General features: G+C 40.4%; 2 protein-coding genes across 4 annotated transcripts in view; both read right to left on the bottom strand.

The window, feature by feature from the left end:
• Positions 1–19,082, bottom strand: part of myo3b (myosin IIIB) — a 70,558-nt gene extending 51,476 nt beyond the window's left edge. Inside the window, exons 1-9 of the mRNA XM_084908885.1 lie at positions 18,257–19,082; positions 17,919–17,955; positions 12,035–12,218; positions 10,428–10,448; positions 9,611–9,745; positions 7,490–7,594; positions 7,110–7,209; positions 6,483–6,559; positions 5,696–5,841 (exon numbers count right to left, since the gene is read on the bottom strand). Coding sequence (XP_084765011.1) covers positions 5,696–5,841; positions 6,483–6,559; positions 7,110–7,209; positions 7,490–7,594; positions 9,611–9,745; positions 10,428–10,448; positions 12,035–12,218; positions 17,919–17,955; positions 18,257–18,368 — 917 coding nt within the window. The 5' untranslated portion in view covers positions 18,369–19,082. The remainder of the gene's footprint in view (positions 1–5,695; positions 5,842–6,482; positions 6,560–7,109; positions 7,210–7,489; positions 7,595–9,610; positions 9,746–10,427; positions 10,449–12,034; positions 12,219–17,918; positions 17,956–18,256) is intronic.
• Positions 19,083–19,179: 97 nt separating this feature from the next.
• Positions 19,180–25,074, bottom strand: part of ubr3 (ubiquitin protein ligase E3 component n-recognin 3) — a 38,121-nt gene continuing 32,226 nt past the window's right edge. For all 3 annotated transcript variants that reach the window (XM_084908883.1, XM_084908882.1, XM_084908884.1), the window contains 6 exons: positions 23,166–23,273; positions 22,818–22,943; positions 22,554–22,733; positions 22,054–22,263; positions 21,771–21,910; positions 19,180–21,588 (listed from right to left, as the gene is read on the bottom strand). In XM_084908883.1, coding sequence (XP_084765009.1) covers positions 21,471–21,588; positions 21,771–21,910; positions 22,054–22,263; positions 22,554–22,733; positions 22,818–22,943; positions 23,166–23,273 — 882 coding nt within the window. In that variant the 3' untranslated portion in view covers positions 19,180–21,470. The remainder of the gene's footprint in view (positions 21,589–21,770; positions 21,911–22,053; positions 22,264–22,553; positions 22,734–22,817; positions 22,944–23,165; positions 23,274–25,074) is intronic.

Below are 25,074 nucleotides of genomic sequence, written 5' to 3'. Positions count from 1 at the left end.
CTGTCAGGGATCGTCAATGTCAGATAATGGGAAATCTGGAACATTAAGTGTACAATTACTTCACTACACTGACTTTTTTTTCCTACATAAAATGCCAATATAGAAAAATCAAGACGATGTGGCAGGTTTTTCACAGTAACAATGAGCGATTTGATAAAACATCAGTGGGGTACACGGTTTCAAAATTCAGCATTATTTCTGCCATTCATCTGTGACAGAAAATGTGGCAGGTTTTCAACCCTGATCATCCACATGTAAAATGTTTCATTTTTGCTGGTGGATGAGGGATTTTGAGCCAAGAAAGCAACTAAGGATGGATGCGTTTTCTCTCAGTCTTAGCTCCATAACCTGTTAAATGTTCATCAGCAGTTATTGCAATAAAAAAATAGCATTTAAAACAAAGCCTAAAAACAGCCTTAGGCACAGATCATTGTCATAACAAGCTACGAGGCTACCAAAGTCTGGACCTTTTAAATAATACAGTAAAAATTTGTACAAATCACTTGGACAGTCTGACAACCTAGATGGCTTTTATTTTGAAAAGACTTTAGGAAAAATTGGAGAATTGTTGGCCTCTGTTTTGGCGTTTAGGAGGTCAGGTCAATGCATAACTCATGAGGAATCCTAATTGGTGAATCAGAGGCACAGCGAGCCATTGAGTAAGCAATTTTCTCCCTTGTGCTATTTTAATTTCAGGGGAAGGAATAATCCGTATTTTGACATTTTGTTTTATTTCATTGTTTTATACAAACAACACTCTTCGTTCATATTTTTATAGACACTGTTGCTCCTGCAAAAGAGGGAAGCTGTACAAAATAAAATCCTTTATAGCTTTCAAAATTTCTGGGTTTGATTGTGTTGCAGCTTTAGGACCTAGTCTCTACAGAAGAATGGCCTTTTCTACTGGGGCACAGAAAATCTTTCTAATTTGAGGAATAAGGAACCTCACTAATTTCTAACCACTGGTTACAGCACAGGGCACATACATGCTAACATTTCTATATCAACCAGCAACCTTCAGGATGGAAAAATGAAGCCAAGCTAAAGTGCCAAAGCTGCAGTTCCTTCAATGGCCACTCGAGGCAGGCTGCAAACACGAATCAATCCCCATCCTGTGCTAAAAGACCAGAATTCAGCAATTTCCCATAATACTGCAAAAAACAATAAGTTATTCTTTAATGGAGAGTTTCTCAAAGATTGTTTGGTGGACTCTGCCGTCCTTATATTCCCTGAGAAAAAAGAAGCAGTGAACCGTGACAAGATGGATCGAGGACATTGCGGGAAATCTGTCAAGAGTAGCTGTGAGACAGGCTGAATGCATGACTCAAATGCATGACTCTTGAGACAAGGCTTAAGCTTAAAGAGTGGCTTTAATGGAGAAATCGCTACAAAAAATTACAATATGAGACTCAGATAACTCTGGAACCAGGAAGTAATCTATATAGCAGGGATGGGATCCATAACACTCGGGGAACATGGCCATAAACAAAGTGTGCAATTCTGGCTTTTCTCCCTGGCTCTGGACGAGAGCTGTTATGTCCATTTCATATGCCAACTACAAATCTGTGTACATGAGGTTACCAGGGACCACAACAGAGAGTGATTTGTTCACACAGGTAAATGTATGCTTGGATAGGCTGAGGCTAAAATGGGAAAAAATGGGAATATTGATTAATTAGCTGTTGGGGTTTTACTTTACCTAGTCCACATTTTTATAGATATACTGGTAACCTGTCCAGAGTGCACCCCACCTCTTGCCCTATGACAGCTACAATAACCTCCATCTCCCTTGAACATTTACAAAAAAAATAAAACTAATATTGAGTTCAACTTATTGCTGCCGCCAACCACAACAGTTCCAGTTCCTCATGTGGACCTCTCGTCTCTATCTGTGGTGGCTTTCAAAGTTTGTTTTTTTAAATTAACCTGGCAAATAACCAGGTTTATGCTGCACTTTTGGTGAGTAAAATAGCGATAGTAATACTAGTATTAATATCCTGCTTTATTAGCAGGTGTCTGTTTCTGTGCGCTCCACCCACGCAGCTTATGAATGCAGCTTCTTGATCAAGCTTGCTAGCATCAGCTGCTGAATTAGCACTCCATCCTCTGGTCTAAATATGGCAGTGTTTGCCATATTTAGACGACCAGCATGGTGGCAGAAAAAAGCGCTGACACCAAGGCCTCAAAATATGGTGTCCTGAAAGCAATAGGGGACACCACTTCTGTTGACATCTGTTCTGCTGCACACACTATAACACTCAACAGCACACAAGTCTGGATATCTTTCCTTCAGCTGCATGATTGTGTTAGCCTTTGTTGCCTCTGACAAGCCATCATTTACTTTTATTCTGCTTGTCCTGGTCTTACTCAGACACATACATGTGCTATCTAATACGTAGCTAATATCGACAGGGGTAACGCTGAATAAACACAACCTTGGACATCTTTGCCAGCCACCTCTAAGCTTTACCAAGTATTTTACACACACTTTGGTTTGACTTTACATGGAAACTGTGAGGCTGTGTGGCAACGAGAGCACTGGCTCAAGCAATTAACCTTTCCGCATATTAAATATCAGACACCATCTTCATCTTGAGTATCTATAATTAGTTTTGCAGTTGATTTTACAGCTTTGTCCTCTGACATGCTCCAGTACCTTCATTCATGGTCACCATGATCATCATACATCTGTCATACGCACTCAAAACAGCAGGTAATAGTTAAAAAAGCATCATGGTCACCTTGGGTTCAATTTAGAAATTAAGCAACAAGCATATGCATGCTTCAACAGGGTGTCACAACTCATCAAGTGTGTGATTGTTCTGTCGCACAAACAGACCATTTACCAAGGTGCCCCTAATTCATCGAGCTCATCAGCGTCCTCTCTGACAGCTGTCAGAGCTTCTCTTATCATCCATGGTAGCCTGCTGGGATGAGAATCATTTCCACCAAAAGCACGGCCAAAGCGGTGACATAATGGCTATCTGCTGCTGGGCTCAGGAGTGGCCCCACACATGGGCAATTAAATCCACAGCTTGACTCGAGAGACTGTCCAGCAAACAGCATAGGAAAGCAAGGAATGTGATCCACAACTGTGCATATTTGTCTTCCTTTTTACTATCTGGATGTGTTTCAGTTGAGAAAGAATGACAAAGTGGATAATACAGAAAAGATTAACTACCCGACAGTGAAACCTTTAGCCTGGAAACACATTACGTGCAACTGTAAAATACCAGAGAGATGAAAATGCTTATTACATGTTTTAGCGCTTACACAGGTTTCATAAAACATGCACCACTCAAGGACAATACTCCAGGTAGAGGCTCCTCTAGTAATAGTTTGTGACGTATTAAATTGAAAAGAAAAAAAAAATTGTGGATTGATCGAAACCTGTGACGATGAATCTCTTGGATTTCTTCATGAATCACTCTCACTACCACCGAAGACCCAAAGGTGAAACTCATTTCCTTATTCACAAAGTCATAAAAGGTTTTTCTCATGATTTTGTCTGCGCCGCTGCAGCAATGGGGGAAAACATATTTAAGATAAATGACATGTTAACAGAATCATTTCATGGTTCGACACATTCGTGGTGATTTATAACAACTTCTAAACCTTTAAGGTCCCGTTTTACACTAAAAAGCTAAAATACATATTTTGATTGGAAAAGAGATGACGAAATGCCACTGAAATATTTGTTTCCAATTCTATCATCATCAGAGTTATTCATAAAGGGCAAAAGGTCAAAGAAACCTCAAGGAATGATTGAAAACTGTCTGGTGAAATGGAAATGTCTAATATTATGGCTGGTGATTAATAGGGAAGTATGACTGCAACTTGTTTCTTTATATTTTGCCTCCAAGAAGCCAGACTTTCTTTTAATTTTTGTGGTCTTGACTAACAGTCCCAGCTTTGTGAAGGTCTTTAAAACGTTTCTTTGGACACTGGGTGCTTTTATATTCATTTTCAGTCCAGTTCAGTTGTGGTAACTCATGATTTTTTGGAGGACTTTTGGGGTTTTTTTTTGTTAAGCTACTTAACACTGACCTCTGAATCATACATGCATCTGAAAGGCGCTTAACTCAAGGGATGAACCAGTGTTGCATCTACACATAACATTTTAAAGTGCATCTTTAGGCCCTTTGTTACCAGCAGCCTGTCACAAAAACACATATTTTGTTTCCATGTCTTTAGCTGAATTGCAAAATGCCAAAGATAGCACAGTTTGACAGGCCCAAAATAAAGTTTTTGCACTATCGAGGTGATTCTCACAGAGACATTATCCTAAAATATATAACAGCATGTTGTGCAGTGTGTCCTTACAAATATTAGGAAACTGAACAAGAGAGGGATAAAAGACGAAATGGCAGGCCTAAAAAACATCTACAGCAGATGAACAGCATCTGAAAGTCATGTCTTTAAAAAATAGGAAAGAATTTGACATTTCTGTCTCAAATTCTCATCTATATGTATATATATGTATGTATAGGCGAGAGGTACACCAGTGAGTGTCTACAGCCGTCTGTAAAACATCATGGAGACTGGTTTATGATTTGCAACAGATTCATTTTTCAGCCTGACAGTGATCCCAAACACACTGCCAGTGCAGTAAAAGCAAACATTAATAGAAAAGCACACAGTGGGACACTATCAGTCATGGATTGGCCTCCTCAGAGCCCAGACCTCAACATTATTGAAGCAAAAGGCAGCTGACATCCAAAGAAGAGCTTTGAATATCATTCAAGAAGCCTGGAAAACTATTCCTGAAGACTGCTCTAAGAAAATGCGATCATACCAAGTGTTGACTATCAAACTTGGAATTGTACAAACTCTGTATTTGCCTTACTTATTTTTTGCACATTTCAATAAATAATTGCATTTATTTCCCAACTTTCGTGCAAGACATAAAGACGTGAATGATGAATCCTCCAAACTCGATCCCAAAGCGAGAAAAAGAGTTACAAATGTGTTACAGAGTCAAAGCCTGACAAAATCTTCACCCACGCGCTCTGCCATCAGCTGTAATTTCTCTTATAATTATTTTACATTCTGGTTAAAATTTGGTGCTGATGAAATGCTGCGTTAGCTCCCATAATTCCTGCTACACAAGGCCTGTTCCCGAGTCTTGGCAGGGAGGAGATAATATTGTGACTGGGAGGAGGTGACAGCCTCATCTCAATGTGAATGGAGCTAATCACCAATGCAAATTGCAATCAGAAGGGGCATATCTCTACCTAACTGAGAGATAATTGCGCGATTGTACTGATAACAAAAGGTCAACTGCGTGTAGCCACTAAGCTCTCAGATGATCATCAGACACACACGGTTTCCAGCAGTGAATATTTTTACAGATTCAATCACTGCATTAATTTTAAGGCCAAACACTTCTACGTTTCTGATGATGGAGATTTTAAACACTGATTATTCAGCAGATGCGTCCTTTCAGACAGCAAAGATGAAAATGCAGCGGCAACTGGGAGAGTGAAGCAGAGCCTACCGATTCAGCTTTTTATTTTCTAAATTCAGCACAAAATCAGTTGTCAGAGAAGCCGCAGTGATTTTTTTACCTTTTATCCATTTGATCATAAATTTCAGTTCAGAATTTTCCTCCTGACAGTAAGGAAAGGGTTTTTTTTAATGTCCCTGTGGCAGCTGCCTCCAGCTGTGTGGCAGGAGCGCCCTCTACTGGACTCACCGTGGGATCTTGAAAAGGGCTTTTACTGGATGCATCTCAGCCAGAGGGGGATCTCCGTCTGCCAGCTCGATGGCTGTGATGCCGAGAGACCACACATCGCAGCGGGCATCATAGGAGTAGTCGTACTGCTGTTCACAGGCTATGACCTGGAAACAATTCACAGGGTCCATTTTAGACAGTCACTAAGTGGAAAGTCCGTTTTTCTAGAAAGAGGGGTGAGATTAATTTTGTTTTATGTTTAGGGTATTAAATTCAGATTAATGATTCAAAGAAAATTACTTTTTTTTTAAAAAAAAAAAGCATTGTGAACCTGAAAAAAATCCTCTTAATGCCAAAAAAAGTCAGCCAAGCTTATTCACAGCCCATTTAAAAACAAGCACTGAAAGGCAGGTCAGTGCAGTAGCTCCGGGTACGAGCTTCTCTTTGCCACAGTCAATAATTATAACTGACACTACATTTTACAGCTGAGTTTATTCTAATTGCCCCCGAGGTCCCTCCCTACCAGCTCAATCACCACACCTCATTTCTGCCAAAAGAGTAAGCCGAGGGGCCACAGACTCCCAGCTATTAACCTTGAGGCGACCTCAAGAGCTGCACCCGTGGAGAGGAATACACAATGACACATGGGAGGGAGAGTCACACGGAAATAACTGAGGCGCTCTGTTTAACAGCTACATCACACTGTACATGTATATAAAAAGAATCCATTAGCCACTAAAACACGTGCGCATGTTTTACTGCTGCATTACCAGACATGAACATGCGTGTGCAGCCATTAGACTCTGACCTCAGGAGCCATCCAAAACGGTGTCCCGACTGACGTGTTCCTCCGCAGTCGTGCGCTCGTCAGTTGAGCTGAAACACCTACAAAAAAATGGAAAAGAAATCGCGAAATTCGATCTTACTTCATTAGCGTGAATATTTCTTGGGATAAATTACAGCAGACAGTAAATGTTTGAACTAATCAATAAATCCTGGCATATAATTTAGTGTGGCAACCTGCCAAGCAGCAATAATAATGGCCTATAATCATTTCAAATTATGTAGGACAGATTTTTATCAGCGTGAGTCCACTTCATCTCCATGACACAGGGGACATAAACATGCCTGGGGGTGACTCAAAGTCATTTGCCATAGCAGCTTTCTTTTAATATGCAAAGGATCAAATAATGCAATTTAAATGAGCAATAATAGCTTCGGGCTAAGGCTACGGTCCATGAATTAAAAGACGTTATGGTGAGCACGGGACTAAAGTGTGGGTTAAATGATTTATCCTGCGCTTGTGTTTGCCTTCACAAACAATGTTGCTGACACTTCCAAAAGATCACTCACAAAAAAAGAGTCATTTATCTATAACAGCGCACTTCAGAGAAAAGATTGGATCGGCTAAATTGCCTCTTTCAAAGATCATTACCAAAGTCAACCAGTTTGACTCCTCCCTCAGTTGTCAGGAGGATGTTGTTGCCTTTGACGTCACGATGGATAATCCGGTTGTTGTGCAAATGCTGGAGCCCCTTTTAAATTAGAGGACAGATAATGCAAGGTGCTGCTGAGCATGAATCACGACACACAATTAGTTATTTACGTAAAAAAATAAATAAATCTGAATATGATGCATTAAAAGTTGAGCTGTACAAACTACATAAAAGAACTCCCACAGCTGTTCGGAAGGAGAGACATTCATAACTGCTTGTCACACTTCCCCAGCTGAAAATAAATCCTCAGCCCGCTCTCTGCATGTTGGTGTCCCACCTCCTCCCCCTGCATTTGCAGCTTTGCAGAGGGCCATCTTACCAAGAGGGCACTGCATAAGATGTATGCGATAACAGGCTCCTGCAGACGCTGGCCACGCATCAGCAGGCCTTTGATGAGTTCTGTGACAGAGCCGCCGTTGCACAGCTGGGAGGGAGACAGAGAAACTCCAGTGACTCGTCCATCACTCACCACTCCAGATTATGATTCATGGAAAGAGCTAGCCCACACACACAAGTTAGAGAAAGCAGAGCAGCACAATAGCATTGACATTCGTGTAGGTGGTGTTTCCTGGCTAACTGAGACCCAGATCAATGCTTTCTTATATACAGAAGAGCAACAAATTAAAGGGTAAACCAACATAAAGTGTCTCAGTATGGTGTTATTGTGTTTGGTCAGAACTTGGTCAGAGAGCAGCTTCAATATGCAAAGATTCTTCATGTCTGTGAAACAGCTAACCTAACACATCACTCCAAAACGTCTCAGAGCATTCAAACAGGTTAAGAACTGGTGACTTCTAATCAAACCAGTCACTGTGATCCTGAAAAGCTGTAAAGCTGATAACTCAGAACACTTTATATTGATTTGCACCGACCTTCTGACTAAAGGCAAAAGCTATCCCAGCTGGCATAACTAATTCCCACGTTTCTCGGACTGTGAGCCACAGTGGATTAATGTTTTTCCTTTCATTTGTCACCGGTCTATGTGAAAAAGGATTTCAGAGTTTTAAACTTCATTTTTTAAAGAGGGGTTTTATTAACTTGAGCCATTTGATTATGAAATTGTGACGAAATACAGGAAAAAGACACTCCAGGTAACAGATTGTTTGGTATAACAATCATTGCACTAACTGTGCATACACGCATGGCTAATTTGAAGCTTGGAATAACCCTGGCATTTCCCACCAAACTCACACTGTGTATCCCTCAGGCCTAATAATGTGTTTTTCTCACTCATTTTCTTTGTTTCTGAAACTTGTAATGCTGTTATTGACTAGCACGCTTCTTCCTTTCTGCCGTTTTGTTGACTGTCAGAGACATTGGTGGTCTTTGAGGTAAATGACAGCTTTATCCACCATTATTATGGCCAAACTGAAGAGTACACCTGACACACAAATGGCCCATTTCCCACTGAGCCAAAGCAGACATAAAGCATTAGCAAAAGCTTCCAAGTGGTATAAACCTGGTAATAAAACCAAAATGTGTTGTTTCTTTCTACACTGTTGTTTGCAGGGATTTAAATAATAGTGACAGAATATCATCTTTACCGAGTTTTAAAGGGGCTGAGAGCCAGATTTAGACAGCTTCAGACAGAGCCAGGCTAGCTGTTTCTTTTGTTATGCTAAGCTAATTGGCTATGGTGTAGATCAGGGGTGGGCAATTCCAGGCCTCGAGGGCCGGTGTCCTGCAGGTTTTAGATATCACCCTGGGTCAACACACCTGAATCACATGATTACTTCGTTACCAGGCCTCTGGAGAACTTCAGGACATGTTGAGAAGCTAATTTAGCCATTTAAATCAGCTGTGTTGGATTAAGGACACATCTAAAACCTGCAGGGACACCGGCCCTCGAGGCCTGGAGTATCCCACCCCTGGTGTAGATTATGTTTAACCTATAAACATAAGGATCTAACTCTTATGGCTCAATCACACTAGAGTAAAAACTAGACAGCAACCTCCTTGCAACTATGAAAAATTTGGTGATTGCACTGAATTTGTTTGCTATAAGCAACAGACTGCAAGGAGACTAGCTGTTGATCACAAAGCGATTGCGCAGGTTGCTCGACGGGAGGCAACCTATTTCCTAACAATCGCAGTCTGACTCAGAAAGACTGCAGTCAGCCAGTTTCTAAATAAGTGCCAACACATTACATTTAATCTTAGCCTGTCAGGGCCAATGAGATCACATACTGATAACAGACTGACAGAGTGACTGTTTTAATGGCTGTCTTGAAACACCAAAGTCACTTTGAAGACAGCAACTAACTGTGTGCTGTGGCAGACCTGATCCCTGTCTTCAGTTTCTTCAGATTGCCAGTTTATAGAACATGGTCGCAATAATTTTCCCAACCACAGTTGCATTAATGAGAACTGACAATAAGCCCTTCATAAAGTATGAAAAGTGTAACACGTGTTATACAAATATACATAATAAAGTGCTCACCTCCAGTATCAGCCAGAGCTGTCCGCCAGTTAATTTGTCCGACTTATGAAACATGCCATAAAACTTCACCACGTTAGGATGGTTGGGCAGGGACCTCAGTATGTTGTATTCTGCCTCAATCTCCTCATCCACATCCTTTAAACAGCAACAGCAAACAAGCAGTGTTTAAGTACAGCAAGGAAAGAGATAAATCAACACTGTGATGTGTTATAAAAGGTGTATTTGTGCTTCAATATTTCAGGCTGCGTTTCATTTTTAGTGAACTAGGCTACTATAATAAGAAACCTAAAGATGGGGTTATAAACTCAGTAAAAAAGGAAGGGATGGGCCGCTATGCTGAACTATTTCTGGAAGCACTTTTCTATCAAAGTAAATCTCAGTGGGAGGGAAGATCAACAGTCAGAGAGGCAGAATTTCTCTTCCTGGATGTCTGAGTGATAGTGTCAGCAGTCTAATCAGGGAGAGGGATGGGAGAGGAGGCAGCTTCATCTTCATGGCCATCGGGGTGCATCATGGTGGATAGCGCTGCCAGGATGGGGATTGTTCCACTGACACAATCACAGGCTCGCCTCAGACCGAGTCACACTCCCACAATATGCTGCCAATTCAGAGTCTACAGTATCCTTATCACGCAAACAAATGGACGGTTATACAGAGAGGATACAGGCGATGCAGGAGCTACAGTTTCTGGTAAGAGCACGTTAAATTTAGCACGACAGGAAATAAATGAAAAGGGGAGACATTGATATATATCACAGGAGCAAGTGCAAGTACGACTGCATCAAGATGGAGAGGGGGGAAAGTACCGGCAACTTACTCTGTTTGAATGGCTCGAATGCTGAGACAAGTTGGTTACAAAGAAAAACACAGTGGTTTTAGTTTTCTGTCGCAGTATTATGAGGTCTTGCAAGGTAGAAACTTCCTCACCAACACTATATAATAAAAAGTTACAGTGAGCCCTACATGCAATGTCAGATATCATATCATTCATCAGGAAAACCTGGAGGTTTAATGTGCATAAAGCCAGCAGTTAAATTACACCTTTAAGCTAAGTTTTACTTCTACAGGATAGGCTTGTGAGTGATGTACAAAGAGCCCAAAAAAAAGGCCATAGAAGGTAACAAACAATAAAAAAGGTGCAGGTTCAACTAAAGAAAGTGTTTAAAAATGGATTTGCAGAGTAATTAAACCTCTTAGGAGTTTTAGGCAGGTTTAGTTATGCTTTTGTTTAGCTATGAGATAACACCTGGCAGAACTGGCTGTATTTACACGTGCAGCATGACATTAGCATGCCCTAATCCAAATCAGTGGTTCCCAACATGTGGGTCAAAGCCCTCAGATTCAATTAACAGCACGGTCCACTGCCATGCAAGTGAATCTAGGAGGCTGACAGTGACATTTCAAAAAGAAAAAGGATTTGTCTCCAATTCTCCCTTTTGTGACAACTCCATGGGGATACATTCTTCTATAACTCAGCTGCTTAACTTGTATTAAGACTTAAAGTCATGTGTGGTTCCTTTGAGCAACATGTGGGTATCTAAACAGGTGGTCGGTTAGACCTCAACTATAATTATTGTTTTACCCCAGTCTCTCGGAGCCCCATCTAAGCTGTCATCTTCAGTTTCTATCACTGATGGGTGTCCGCTCTGCTGGAATGGTTCATCTGAGTCTGATCACCAGATAGCTTTTATTCAAATTCTGTCTTTGAATAAATATGTTTATTTTTCCAAATGATCTCTCTCTTATTGAAATGCAATTATCTGATGAATGACTGCTGTGCAGTTTATATGTTATCTTCATATCCAAGAAGTCTGTGCACCAAGTTTAGTGAAATTCAGGTATTTGTATTCTCCATGGTCTTAACTGCATGTGTAGGTAGTGGTATATACATTCACCTAACATGCAAATGATCCCTGGTTCAACACCAAGAGGAAACACAAATCCCTTGGGGGTAGCAGGTACCAGGAAGGGCAAACAGCAAAAGCTCAAATCTACAAAGCATATTCCTCTCATAATCACAAAGGTCATGGCAGTCAGGTGAGGAGTTGTTCAACAGATTTCTGCTGCATTTGCAAACATTCATTTGTTCTTTGTGCCTGCTGTCTTGGTTAAATCAAATAGTGTCATTTCAGGGTGCTATAAACCAGATAAGCTGGGAACCACTGAGCTAATGGGTGCTCATCCAGAGCTAGATCTACTCCCACAACAGTCAAAACACCTTAAGATCACCATTACTTTGCTGCCAAACAGCATCAGCATAAACTCATACACCTCAAACCTTCTGACATCATACATACACATCATTACTATTCTGCAAAAATAGCCTGAACAGATACTGCATCTAAACCCTAACCAGTTCTGTGAGATTGAAAATAGTCAACAAGAAGCCGGGTCCAGCAGTAAACACACTTTAATCAGACTTACATTAATCGGGTCCAGCACTTTCACTGCTGCCTGACTCCCATCTTTTTTGTTGGTCACTCTGTAGACTTTTCCATAAGTTCCTTTGCCAATGGTTTCCACTATATCCCAGTCACCTGATGGATCGCCCAGAGTCTCCAGTCCAAGCATGCTGGACTTGTAGGGGTACAGTCCATATAGTGATCTCCTGGACAATAAAAACAGTCATACCAAGATTTTAAAAAGTAAATCTTGAATAATTTCCAAAGTTTACAGAAACAAATGGAAATGTTAATTCCCTTAAAACCTTCACTACTTCGTCTTGCAGAAAGGATGCTTGTTGTGAATAACAGTTGAACCTTACCGTGACAGAGCAGCAAGTAATTAAAACCTATAAACTGTGCAGGTAAAGCACACAGAGTACATTTATTCCCTGAGGCATTTTTGTTCAGCTAAAACCAATGACTGCATCGACCTGGACAAATCAAAGCAAAATAAGTCCACAGATATGGATGGAGAGGACAACACTCTACTTACATGGCAAGTGTTATTTTCTCCTGACTCATCTGGGCTGAGAAGAATTACAACCAAAGACTCTCTGGCGATCATAATATAACAACACCAGTAGCAACAGGAATGGCCTCCATGGGAGGACAGGCAACAAGTGGCATTTCCCACAGCTACTGAATTAGCCCTCTCCACAGGGACCTTGTCACTGCACACTAAGAAGTGCAATCTTCTAAAGATCAATCGGATTGGTCAGAGATTATCTTGAGAAGCGCTGTCCTGAGTGAACACTGAAGCATTGCCACACCTCCAAATAAACTGTTGTATAAAACTATAAAGCGTTTGCACGTCTTCAGCACTAATGACCAACGGGAATGGAAAACACCAATGTAAATCATCCTTGTAGTCAACATGTGATGCTTCTGCGAACAAATAACATGATGGATCAGCAAGTGATACAGCCACGTCGGGATGCATGAATCTTATTTTTACAAAACGACACATAATCCAGATAAGCGTGATGGAGAGGGATGTTTGTGTGCAATCTCACGAATGCTCCTTTTGTCATAAATGTGTTATGCATCACGGAGGTTGTATGACCCTGAGAAAGGCTGGGGAAGTTCGCATATTGATGGGAAAAACAGTGAATGATGTTTAACCCTCAGGGGGCGCAGCAACTCACACATGAGGACAGATTTATGAAATGTTGTGCATGCACTGTGAGCAATGGCATGCTAACTGATATTAGATGGCTATACCACGATTCTGCAGAGACGCACAGACATGCAGCACAGAGTGATACCCTTCAGAGTGTCCTTCAAGGAGCTGCATGTGATCGCAGAAAAAGCCAAAGTGCCTGCTGTAATTATGAGTTTTTTCACATCACACATTTAAATACAAATATACCAGATCACTTATATATTACTATTCATAAACAAATATGTTGTCTTATCCATCAATCAACATCTCTTTGCAAAACCATCAAAGTGGAGAGTTTTCCCCCCATGAGCTGTAATGTTTTTATCTCATCACATAGAAAGTTAGTTTGCCCACATAAGTGGAGAACACACTGTTGGAATTTACATAAGTAGCAGTACAGACTAATTACAGTCATTCACCTTGAGATTTAATAATATATTTTTTCTTTAAGGATGTCTATTGCAAGTTCTGTAAGTACTGTGATGTTACCACCACACCTTCTATTTTTTTCTATAACAGACAGCTCATATTTCTCTACAGTAGCTTTTCTCTGATATATCTGCAACGTTTTCCTCCAACTTTTAGTTGTGGAGCTGAGCCTGTATGCAGATTATTGTTAAATGTACAATTAATTTAGTGATTAATGTGTAAATATTATATTTTTAGAACTTTACAAGAAGCACAAGACCTTTGATCTCACCCAATTTGAGCAACAAACCCTCCCCAAAACCTACCTTTTGAAAAGAATCCATCACAAATATACCACATGTTAGCTCACTCGCTTAAATCTATTCATAACTCATTTAAAATTAATAAAGTGCAGATGATAAAGCTGTAAGTGAGACATACCTGCTACTGTGAACGTGCTTGCCACTGCCTCACCACAAAACGCTCCAGGCTAGTTCATGGCAATCTATAGGGATTAATAATTCACTAGTAATCTGCAACCTGATGCACAGTGCTGTTAAATATTCAGGTGGCAGATGTAGCCACTCATAATGGTGGCTGATATGAAGCATCCCCTGTTGCAGCCCAGTAACCAGGAAGTCCGTGACAGTTTCTAAGTCACATGATTTCTGCCTATCTTCACTCTGCTCATAATGTCCTTTACACACCGAGCTGCTGCTGCTTCACTCGTTCAGACAGCTTCTGATGCTCTACAGCCTTATAAACCTTAAAGCAATATGACAAAGATATCCAGAGCCTCCAGAGACAAAAAAAAACCCCTCCCAGGCTATAAGTATATAAGACTACAAATATGTAAGTATTTCAGCTTTTTAGTCCAAGTTTAAGCATTTAAAATGTGCCTGGATCAGTACTTTATAATAATAATAATCAGTTTCACCTGAAAAACCACAATGCTACATATTCCAGGAGCTGGAAAGTGCCCTAACACAAGCCGACACTTGCACCAACTACATAGAAGTTTCTAACATTTTTATACCGTTCCTCATTTTGAACGTTTTCCTAAATATGGGCGTTTGTCACATTTTGATTAATCACTACAGCAGTAGCAAATAAGGGGGAAAAAACACACACAATTTGACTGTAATTTTTTAACAAACTAATTAAAAACACAGAGAGCATGTTTCTTCAGTTTTTTGTGCAAATTAAAAACATTTTTAGACACAAAAGGTTCTCTCCACGCGTGTATTTGCAGCTGAAACAGCCGCTCCAAACAACCATGCCTTCATTTAATCTCCTACACAATTACTGGTATTTTATTTCTTGAATAAAATTTTTCTGACTGTAATTTGTAGGCAGGTGCAATCTATGACAAGGGATCACAAAATAGACTGAGCAAAGTTTTATAGCATCTAAGAGAAGAAGAAAAAAAACAGGCTGGGAGATGCTGAAAGAAAACAAGATTAATTTATTGATTTTTTTTTTCTTGCATTCACCTTGACATGTTTGCTAAGTGATTATCGGCATAATAGTGACTATTAAAGCATTTAAATTATACAATGTATTTGTGGAAGCCAACTAAGGTTAAAAATAGCATCAGCTATAAAGTCTCTTTTCAGCTCAGCATCAGTTTTATGCTCTGTACTAGAACTGTGTTAAACCGCTCGGTGCCTACTTAATAAATAAACAATGTAAATACATAAATGAGAACCAAATCTGATCAAATCTGATTTTTTACTGACAGAAGGCAACGAGAATTTCTTCAAATGGGCAGGAGATACAGTGAAATAGCGCTTAAGAACAGGACACCGCTGCTCTTCGATTGCAGTGCTCAGGTTACCCTTTGTTTACCATTCTTGTCAGCACAGCTGAAAAAAGGGATGCTGTGTCTGATACACAGTGGTACATGGTATTTTCAGTTACAAAACAGGAATATGTGCATAGTAACACGGTGATTATATTTGGAAAAATTACCCTGCTCTGCCTTTGCTCATTGGGCACATTTTCTGTGCATCTACATAATGCTAAGTGTAGGTCTGAGGCGGTAACAGCTGCACATGACGTGACCGGCTGCAGCACATCTTTGTCACCAGAAACAGTACAGAGTGAAAGGCAGTAATCTAATTTTCTGCTTCCATCAAACTTGCACAATTCCACCCTCTGTGGCAGAGCCTTATGGGAAGTCCGCTGGGTAAACCCCTTTGGTAAGTCTATGGAGAGGGGAAAAAACCAATAATCCCTTTTAAGGGGATATGAAGAGGCTTTACGGTAAACCTCCACTAGCCATGAGTCAGGCCTGAAGCATTTCACCCTTGTTCTCACCCTGGAAGGCCAAAGCCTCACACAAGCAGACACAAATGCATTTATTTTAAACATTAACATCTTTAATCTTAGCTGTGCACCTGCATGATTAATGATCCCTGATTGACATCTTTGGATACACAAAGCATCAACCGTAATAACAAAAAGGCACCATCACCATCTAAGTAATCAGTCTTAAATGAATTATAATTTCTTATTTATAATTAATTATAAATTAACCTCAGCCATATCATCACAAACACCACAGCTGTGCCACTGTGATGGATGTGAGTATGGCTGTGCTACTGTTTGAACGCAAGGGAAGCAATTTTTTGTTCTTACATTTGTTTTGGTCAGTCATCAGGCAGTTTGTGAAATTTTCTTCCCTTCAAGATAATCAATTGATCTATTGTAAGCGGTATTACTGCAAAGTGGAAAACATTTAGGCATGACAAGGAAACCACGTAAAGTTTACAGACTGGAGTCGAGTAAGGCGAATAGCATGTAAAAGCTGCCGATGCTCTGATGAGTCCATAGCTCTGTACCTCATTTGGCATTAACATCAGCACCAAAACTGTGTGCTGGGAGCTTCATGGCCGGGGTTTCCATGGCCAGGCAGCTCCTGTTGATGTAATGTGTAGGTGACCCAGTGCTTTTTTCTTTAGTGTTACTCTAATAATGTGTTACCTGAAGTCAGGTCTTTAAGTGTTTCACACAGTGTCGTGTATGGACACCAACACATGATGTAATCAGCAAGTGATTTAATTGTACACTTTAAACTTTAACTCAAGGGGTTTAAGAAACAGGTTTAAAAACTTTTTTTTATAAGGTCTGTTCATTTTTACATAGTTTACATGCAGCTTTGAGCCATGTGTGGTCTGTTTCCACATTATTGGCATATAAAGTCTGGAGTTGATTCCAGTTGTTTAGGTTCGGCAGCTGTTGAGAATGAGAATTCATAACATAGAGGCACAAAGAGGCATCAGACCAAGTAAAGAAGGCTAAAGAAGGCTACCGTAAGGCAGAAAAATACCAAACTGACCTATCAGAGAGACAGGAAGCTTCCGAAGTGGCCAAATCAACAATGCAGTAAAGAGGGTGATTACAGAATCTTTTACTTGGAAAACCACTTCACAGCATCTAACCAAATCAACAGCAGTTCTGAGGCTTTTGGTGTATTTATTGTGAAAGTCTACAATTAAAAAGATGCAAACAACATGCCAAAATAGTCGCTGGAAAACATCTAGTTCTAAAAGAAATTCTTTGGACCAATGAACTTGGCCCAAAGTTGTACACAGTGATGGGAAAACAAGACTCGAATGGGCTCGTGATCCAAAACAGACCCCCTGAAAACACAGAGGAGGTGGTGTGACAGCATGGGCCTATTTGACTGCCAACTGAACTGGGTCACTGATGTTTACTGACCAGAAGCAGGACATCTTCTTAAATGCATGGAGTTATACTTCCTGCTCAAGCCCAATGCTTCTTAACGCCAATAAAGAGAATACTCTTAAACATCAGAGTCAGTCACCTGACCACGTCTTTCACCAAGTAAAGACAAAACTGAAGGTGGTATAGGTCTGGCAAAGCCTATAAAAGAAGGAAATTCAGAGTGTGATGAAGCTTCTGTACTAAAGATGGAAGTGTACATTTCACATCTTTATTGTTCTGCTTTAAACCCACTGTAGTAATTAACAGAGACAAAGAGAAAAGAAAAGAAAAAAGGAGCATTTTAAGCTAAAGTAAGTGTAAAACACAAAAAGTGTTTTATATATTGCGATTTTTGCATAACTATCATAATGTAGCCTATTTAACTTTTTTTTTTTCATCTAACTTCCGGTTTCTTCCGTGAATGATTGCTGGTTTACAGTATTTCACAGAGTAAAGTAAAACCAAACTGACACAGTGATTAAAGATATCCAGGTTTAAGATTTAGGGCTGTGCATTTTTTGTTGTTTGTGTTTTTAGCGCTACAGATGAGGAGTCTCGTACCTACCTCGACATTGTCGCCTCAGTATTTCCATATCTGTCATCTGCAAAAGAGGAACCTGTTTAAGACAGAGTATCACTGCACAGCTGCATCTCCATCTCCGTGTGAGTTTAATAAAGGCCTAAAGCACACTGTCTGAATCAACTCTTTAGACCCAGCTTACCGTCCATAGCAACATATGCGAAGTAATTTCCCTGTTTATTCAGCAAAGACTTTAATTATTAACAGTATGGACACCTGAGCATGTTGTCCTGCAGACCGGAAACGGTTAACTGGCTGACCAGTATCACCTGATGTAACCTTGAATAGTCTATTCATGCTGTGGAGAGCAGCGTTTTACTTACCTGCGTGGGGGGAAAAGAAGGAGATGTCGAGTGATGCCCCCCGGAGGACGGCCTGTAACAGCAGCATCTCCCAGCCTGACACTGGTGACACGGTCTCAGCTGTGTCCTTCATAAAAACTCCCAGCCTGTGCAGATTACTTTTTTTTCTTACTTCTTTTTGGCCTAATTGGTAGCAAACAAAGCCTTTGTGTGACCATTGGTCTTTACCCAGAGGGCTTCAGACCAATTATCCTGCTCAGTCACATGGCAGTGAAACCTTTTTCAGAGCACTGGGCCAGAGACTAGATGGAGCAGTGCAAGGAGAAACCAGCACAGACGGCTACTTGTTTGCAATTGTATTGTAGTTTTCCTTTTTTATAATGATAATGGTTGAGTACTGGATTTTAAAATATATTCAACTTTTTTTGCAGCACCTCTATTCTCGTCTTTGTTGAAAACTTGACCAGATCTGTCCATCTCTACCTCCTCGGATTTGAGCACCAATGGCCCAGAGACCTGCAGTTTTCATTATGAGTTGAACAATGACCAGTCACCACTTCTTCACTCAGCACAGTAAATAATATCATTTCTTTTCAATGTAATCTTCCTGTGGGAATGTTAGCTAAACATTGTTGCAGACTAGTCTACCCCCAGAGAAGGATGGCAGCATCCTCTCACAGCAGAAATGATACAGTAAAGTCTGAATGAGTATCTCCAGAATTTGCTGTTCAGGCTCAGAGGTGTACGTGTCATAACATTTGCATTACCTCTACAAGTCACAATAGTGAAAAGAGACTGAAGTAAGCCAAGATTAGATAAATGAAAGAAAAATATTAATCTCCTGTTCCACCACATCCCAAAGGAGATCTATTGGATTGAGATCCAGTACAGAGAAATTACTGTCATGTTCAAGATGATCATAAAAAATGAAAAAAGACACAAAATCACTGTGTTTATATTTTATTCACATATGTTACATTTTGCATTAAATGTCCCAAGTCACACTTTCTGGTCAAACTCAGAAAGTTTGAGTCAGCACCTACAGTAATGTACTGTATTCTCTCCCCATTCATACAGGAAAACACACAAAAGCTTTCAGTTACAATTGACACCCATCGTTGGCTATTTGGTTGCGGTCATTAACGAAGTGGGTACAACAAAAATAAGAGAGACAGGAGAACACACAAAAGCAGCATGCATGAATTCAAGAGGAAGTTTTTCAAGTGTTGACTTGTTCCTTAGAGATTCTGCGATGCAGCACAATGTGACCCAGCATTTCAAAACCAAACATCAGGGATATCAGCTGTGTGCTCATCACTGAAAGTAAGCATTAAAAAAAAAAGGGGATTCTATTATGCCTTTTCTCTTTTTCTGTCATTTACAAATAAACTGGGTCATTGATGTGATGGATGCCGATAACAACTAATTCCTTTAAGCTGCTCAGTTCACAACAGTTTTCCCAACTCCTGTGCCGAACTGCAGTTTTGAACGTGAGATGAGGAGGCGGAGCTTACAAGCACTAGGTTTTGGTTTTTGGGACGCCAGGCAAAGGGCAGCCAATCAGAAGAAAGTGAGCTTTTAGGTTGACAGAGGCTTGAAGGAGACATTTTAAAGAAGAAGAAGGAGAAGAAATGATAATAAATAAGGGGCTTTTTATGTTCTTGTGAACTGTGAAGAAGCAAAGTTTCTCTAATGAAGTCTCATTTAAAATCATGGAGCTGGAAATAAGCATAATAGGTCCCCTTAATCTTGCAGGCACGGCTGGATGAAACTTCTCTTCCAGGAAAAAAAAAATGATGATAATCGCTAAGACACTTAAATAATGGTGGCTTAAAGGATGTCATGCACAGTGTACAACAGATACTCAAGTCTGATAGTCTTGCAATGTTAGAATGCAACTATAAACCACAACTACATGATGCATGATGTATAACAGATAGTTGTTAATAATAATAATAAATGTTCTGTACTGCAGTTTATGACCTGGCAATCAGAAGCGTAAAGGGAAAGCCTCTTTCTGATGGCACAGACAGACGAGTGACAAGTACTGCAGTCTCCTCACAGAAGCAACACAACTCCCACAGAGTTTCATACCTCGAGAGAACACTGACAGAACTCATGTAGCATTTTTGCTCTTGCATGACGCTCAGGACACCAGATGCGCAGTGAGATCTCTTTGCCTTCCCTCAATGTTTAGACTTATATGTTTATATGGGGGTGGTGATGATGAGGCTTAAGACAGCTGAGTGTCTTAAAGGTGGAGTTTTGAGTTAAACAGTGTGAAAAGGCCAACGCTATGAAAAGTGTAGTGGGTGTAACTTGGTGACCGCACACCTCCTTAACCATTAAACTGAGTTTGAGTCAACATTCCCAGCCATCTACGGTAAACCCAAAACACAACCTTAGGAAAAAAAACAAAAACAAATTCTTCAAAGTTAAAATTAATTACTTGAACAATGAGCAGCAGCATTTATTTAAATATCTAAAACGTATTTCAGCAAAAACAAAAAAAAACAAAAGAAATTCCTGAGGATGGATTGCAACTAGACCCATAAAAGAAAGAGTCTTTGCTTGTTAGCAAAATAAACTCTAGTGTGTTGATGGGTGGACTTGTCCTGCTTCCTATCACATGTCAGCAGACAATGAGTGCACACTGCAGTAACATTGCTATACTTACCAGGAGCTTGAAACTCATGCCAGCACAGCAGAGCACATTTTGATAAATAATAGGGATATGCGTTTACATCAGAAATGGTGGTAAAGTAATCAAACTTTGCAGGGACAATCGGCAATTGATTTTTGTTTTGTTTTTTAAACCAAATAAACTGGAGAGACTTTAAAAGCCTGATCCAAACCAATTCGGTTTGTGGGCAAATTTGTGCTTTTTTTTTTTTTTTTTATCCCCCCCCCCTCTTTTTCTTTTTTGTTTTTTTACTTTTTTACTTTAATCTCACCAAATTCTGTTTTTCCCTGTAGAAAAACCACACAATAAATCACTTGAACACACACACGTGTTAAATCTTTAGGCATGACTGTACACCAAACTTCACATAAACCAAGGCTGTGGCAGAAATAGCCCTCGCTGGATGTTTGTGTTTATCACAGCAAGAGTTTCCAAATATTTTGATCAAGGCAGACACATAAGCCAGAAGGAAAAAAAATCCCTAAAAAAAACAAAACTAAAAAAAATCTTCTCCATCATGGGATGTGGTTTTTCAGTGGACTTTGGAAGATCTTAGAGTCCATTATAATGAGGCCCCCAACGCTTATTGATGTGATCAAAGGTGTGTGAAACCCACTGTTGCTCCAACACTCGATACCGCTCCTCACATAAGTAGAGAGGCTTGCCACGGCTGGAAACATGCCAGAGGGGGGAAAACAGGAGTGAGGGGGGGAAAAAAAAAAAAAAAAAGGGAACTACATTTAAATTCATACTAGAATCACACCAAGTATTATAAGTGTACTTAAAGAGTTGCTCTAAAGACTCTATGCTATCTATTAACAAAAAAGTGTGACTGGGTGTTACGCGTCTTACCGTAAATCCCGATCTTCCTCTCCGTGCGCATCAAGGTAAACAGAGCCCCACAGACAGAAACGATGTCCACGGATGATGATGATGACTGAAGCATTTATCAGTAGAAAGATGCCTGTCGCAGCGCCACAATGTTGGGAGTGCTACAAAGTGACAAGTGTGGGGGGAAAAAAAGGTTTGCTAAAAGCTGACGACTTCAACAAGCAGCTATGTCAATTCTACATGCTGGGCCTCACAGAGAATGCTTTGAAGATGATAAAAATGGAACTATAATGAGAAAACTCACCAAAACGCATTCACAGATACCCTGCTGCTTGCAGCACACGCCTTTGAGACAGACGAAAGCGCCGCAAACAAGGCAGAGCGCGGGGTCTTTTGGCACCTTTTTGCAGGCAGAGCAGGCCTTTCTGTGATAGTACTGGAAGATGATATTGTAGTTGTCAGGCAGCTGCAGGAGGTGGGGCGCTGCCCACTGAGGATCGTGGACCAGCAAGGTCTGAGGAGGAGAAGTCAGACACCCAGCAATGAACTGATTTTATCTCCTTACTACACTTTGACCCAAAGGAGGAGGCCACAAGACACGCGGTCAGCTAGACACACGTGAGAGGTACAACAAAGGCTAAAACTAAACTTTAAATACAGGAATCAGATCTGGCACATTAAGTTAAATTAAAATCCAAGTATTTCTTATAGAATATGTGAGTATTTTTTGATTGTCATTTTAAAAAACCTTTACTTGCTTTGCTTGACTGCACGCTGTTAAAAATGAGAAGTTCATAAACATACCAGTGACTCGTCAGCATGTATCTGAGAGAGCCCTTTGACCTCAGCGCCCCACTGCGTCACCAAGTCAAAGGTGTTGACTGGCCACTCCAGACACGAGGCACTTTGCACGGTGTTGGCAGGCTGAGGGGCGGAGGGTAAAAGCCCTAAACATACAGCCAAGGATGCAAACTCCTCTTCCTCCTGTAAGAAGCCAAACCGCTTTGCCGTCAGTTAGTCTGAAAAGGCAGTTTTAACATTTAAGATGACATTTATGATGAATCATACCAAGCAGCCGGTTAGGTTGTCTCCATACAGGTGATGCTGCAAAAGGCAGGAGAGGCGCAGGAAGGGCAGACAGAACTGCTGCAGGCTGAACTCGATAGACTGCGGGGACCACACACTGGAGCTCAGCTGGAGAGGGAAACAGCAGTAACACCTGATCAATAATCAGCCTACAGCTCGCTGATAATACAGTGATGTATATCTCCCCTAGAGAGATCAGTAGAGATATTAAACACAGTCTCCCACGGTAATGGGCAATTTATTGTTAAAGGGAAAACGAAAGAGGCAGAGAGGAGAAAGAGTGTAATCCTGAAGGCAGTCATGCTCTAAGCAGTCATTTTAGTGCCTCACCATTGTTGCTTCTTCAGAGTTCACCTTGTAGACACTCTTGTCCTTCGAGAGCTCACTGATAACATGACTGAGCAGTGCTTCAAAAGACTTATCAGAATTTGCAGCGTTCTGTGGAAGAAAATAAAAATGCAGACAAACATTAAAAAGGCCAAAACTCTCCGTTTAATCTGACACATAAACTTCTTGGAGGATCAACAGATATAAGCTTTGATCTACTGGTGAACATTAACACAAATCTTCCTGCTGTTTTGATATTATTATGTCTCTCTCCATGTTTGCCGGTGTCTTGTCTCCACAAACTTAAACCTATAAGAAGGGACTTAGACGTTAATATCTATTGTACCATTCAGTACAAAACATCTGAAAATGTTTGATGAATTCAAGGAAAAGCTAAAAACAGGTGTTGGATCTTTAAGAGTCTCCAGGAGCTGGCCTAAACTGTTTTCCACACAGTGAGTAAATCAGGCTGGGAAGTTGTCCTTTCTCATGTGTACCAAGGAAGAGTTGGTAGCTTGAATCAAACTCACTCTTATGACTGGAAATGCTCAATTAGATTTACACAAGAACTATAGTCACAGAGGCATATCTGGACATCACAGAGAGGCTGTCAGGTTAAAGACTGTTTAATGACTGTATTGGAAACTTGTGTGATCATTTCTAAGAAAGTGAAGAGCTCAAATACATTAAAAGAAAAAACAAAACAAAACCCCTTCATCCATCTGTTCTGCTTATCCAATTCAGGGTTATGCTGGGATTGGAGGCTATCCCAGCTATGATGGGACGAGAGGCTGAACATATGAACATATGTCCAATCTAACACAGAGACAGACCATGCTCTCTGGTTTGCTACCAGTTTTAAATTAGAAATGGCTACTATTAACCCAGCATATTTCTCAATGTAAAAAAAGAGAAAAAAAATCCCTCTATATAATTCTAGCAAATTCTCCACAGCCCTTCTGTTGTGCATACAATGTGCTGCACTATAGAATATAATGACTAACACAGAATAATTATTTAATATAACATCTGATAAGCAGTAGAGACATTACTGAATGTGTGTTCTGATAAAAAATTCAACCGGTTTGGCTCGTATGTTATACAGAGCAAAAGCTGCGAGCATTTATCAAGCTGAAGGTGGCGGAATATAAAACAGCCACCTTATCTCGTCTGCTGTCCTTTGTCATAGATTTATAGTGGAGGAATTTCAAGTCTACCGATTTCCTTCCTTAAGGCTGTGATATTTCTTCATGCTGCATCTTTTAAAAAAAATAAAAAAATAAATTCAATTTAATTACAATAGCGTAGATGCTGTTCTCGTTGTAGATTTAAAAAATGGAAGCCCGTGAATGCCCTCGCTCCACTGCTCGTGACTGTGTAGGGGGAAGATACAAATCCATACTTCCATTATGGATGACAACACCCCAAAGAGGAGGGTTTCGGCTATTCCTCTTTTGACATTCAAACCAGCCACTCACTAACACAATGGTAATAGACTGAAGACAGATTGCCAATTAATGCAGCACTCTCCAGCAACACCGCTTTTCCAGATAATGAAGATTGATACTGTCGATTGTGGAATTCACATAATTGAAACTGCAGGGCCTAAAACAGCTGAACAGCGACTCACACGCAATGATTTACAGTGCTGGAAGCTGGTGCTCGCAAACAATCAGGATTCTAGTCGTTCAACAAGTAGGAGATGTCATTTGGACCCAATGATAGTGTTAAGCCTCGGAAAACCACAAAACAGTGACAACAGTTTCAGCAACACTTTAAGGTTTGTGAAGTCATTAGTGCTCGTCATTATCTATGCGGTACGACCATCTATTTGTGGCCTAAAGTCTGACATAATGACTGCTGATTCACCGACTAGAGAGGAGGAGGCAAACTGCACGAGAGGCAAAGGAGA

The sequence above is a fragment of the Perissodus microlepis genome, chromosome 16 (genome assembly GCF_051167445.1).
Source record: "Perissodus microlepis isolate ML-2025 ecotype Zambia chromosome 16, ASM5116744v1, whole genome shotgun sequence".
Taxonomy (NCBI): Eukaryota; Metazoa; Chordata; class Actinopteri; order Cichliformes; family Cichlidae; genus Perissodus; species Perissodus microlepis.
Note: the sequence above shows the minus strand (reverse complement) of the source record. Positions and strands in the feature narration are given on the sequence as shown.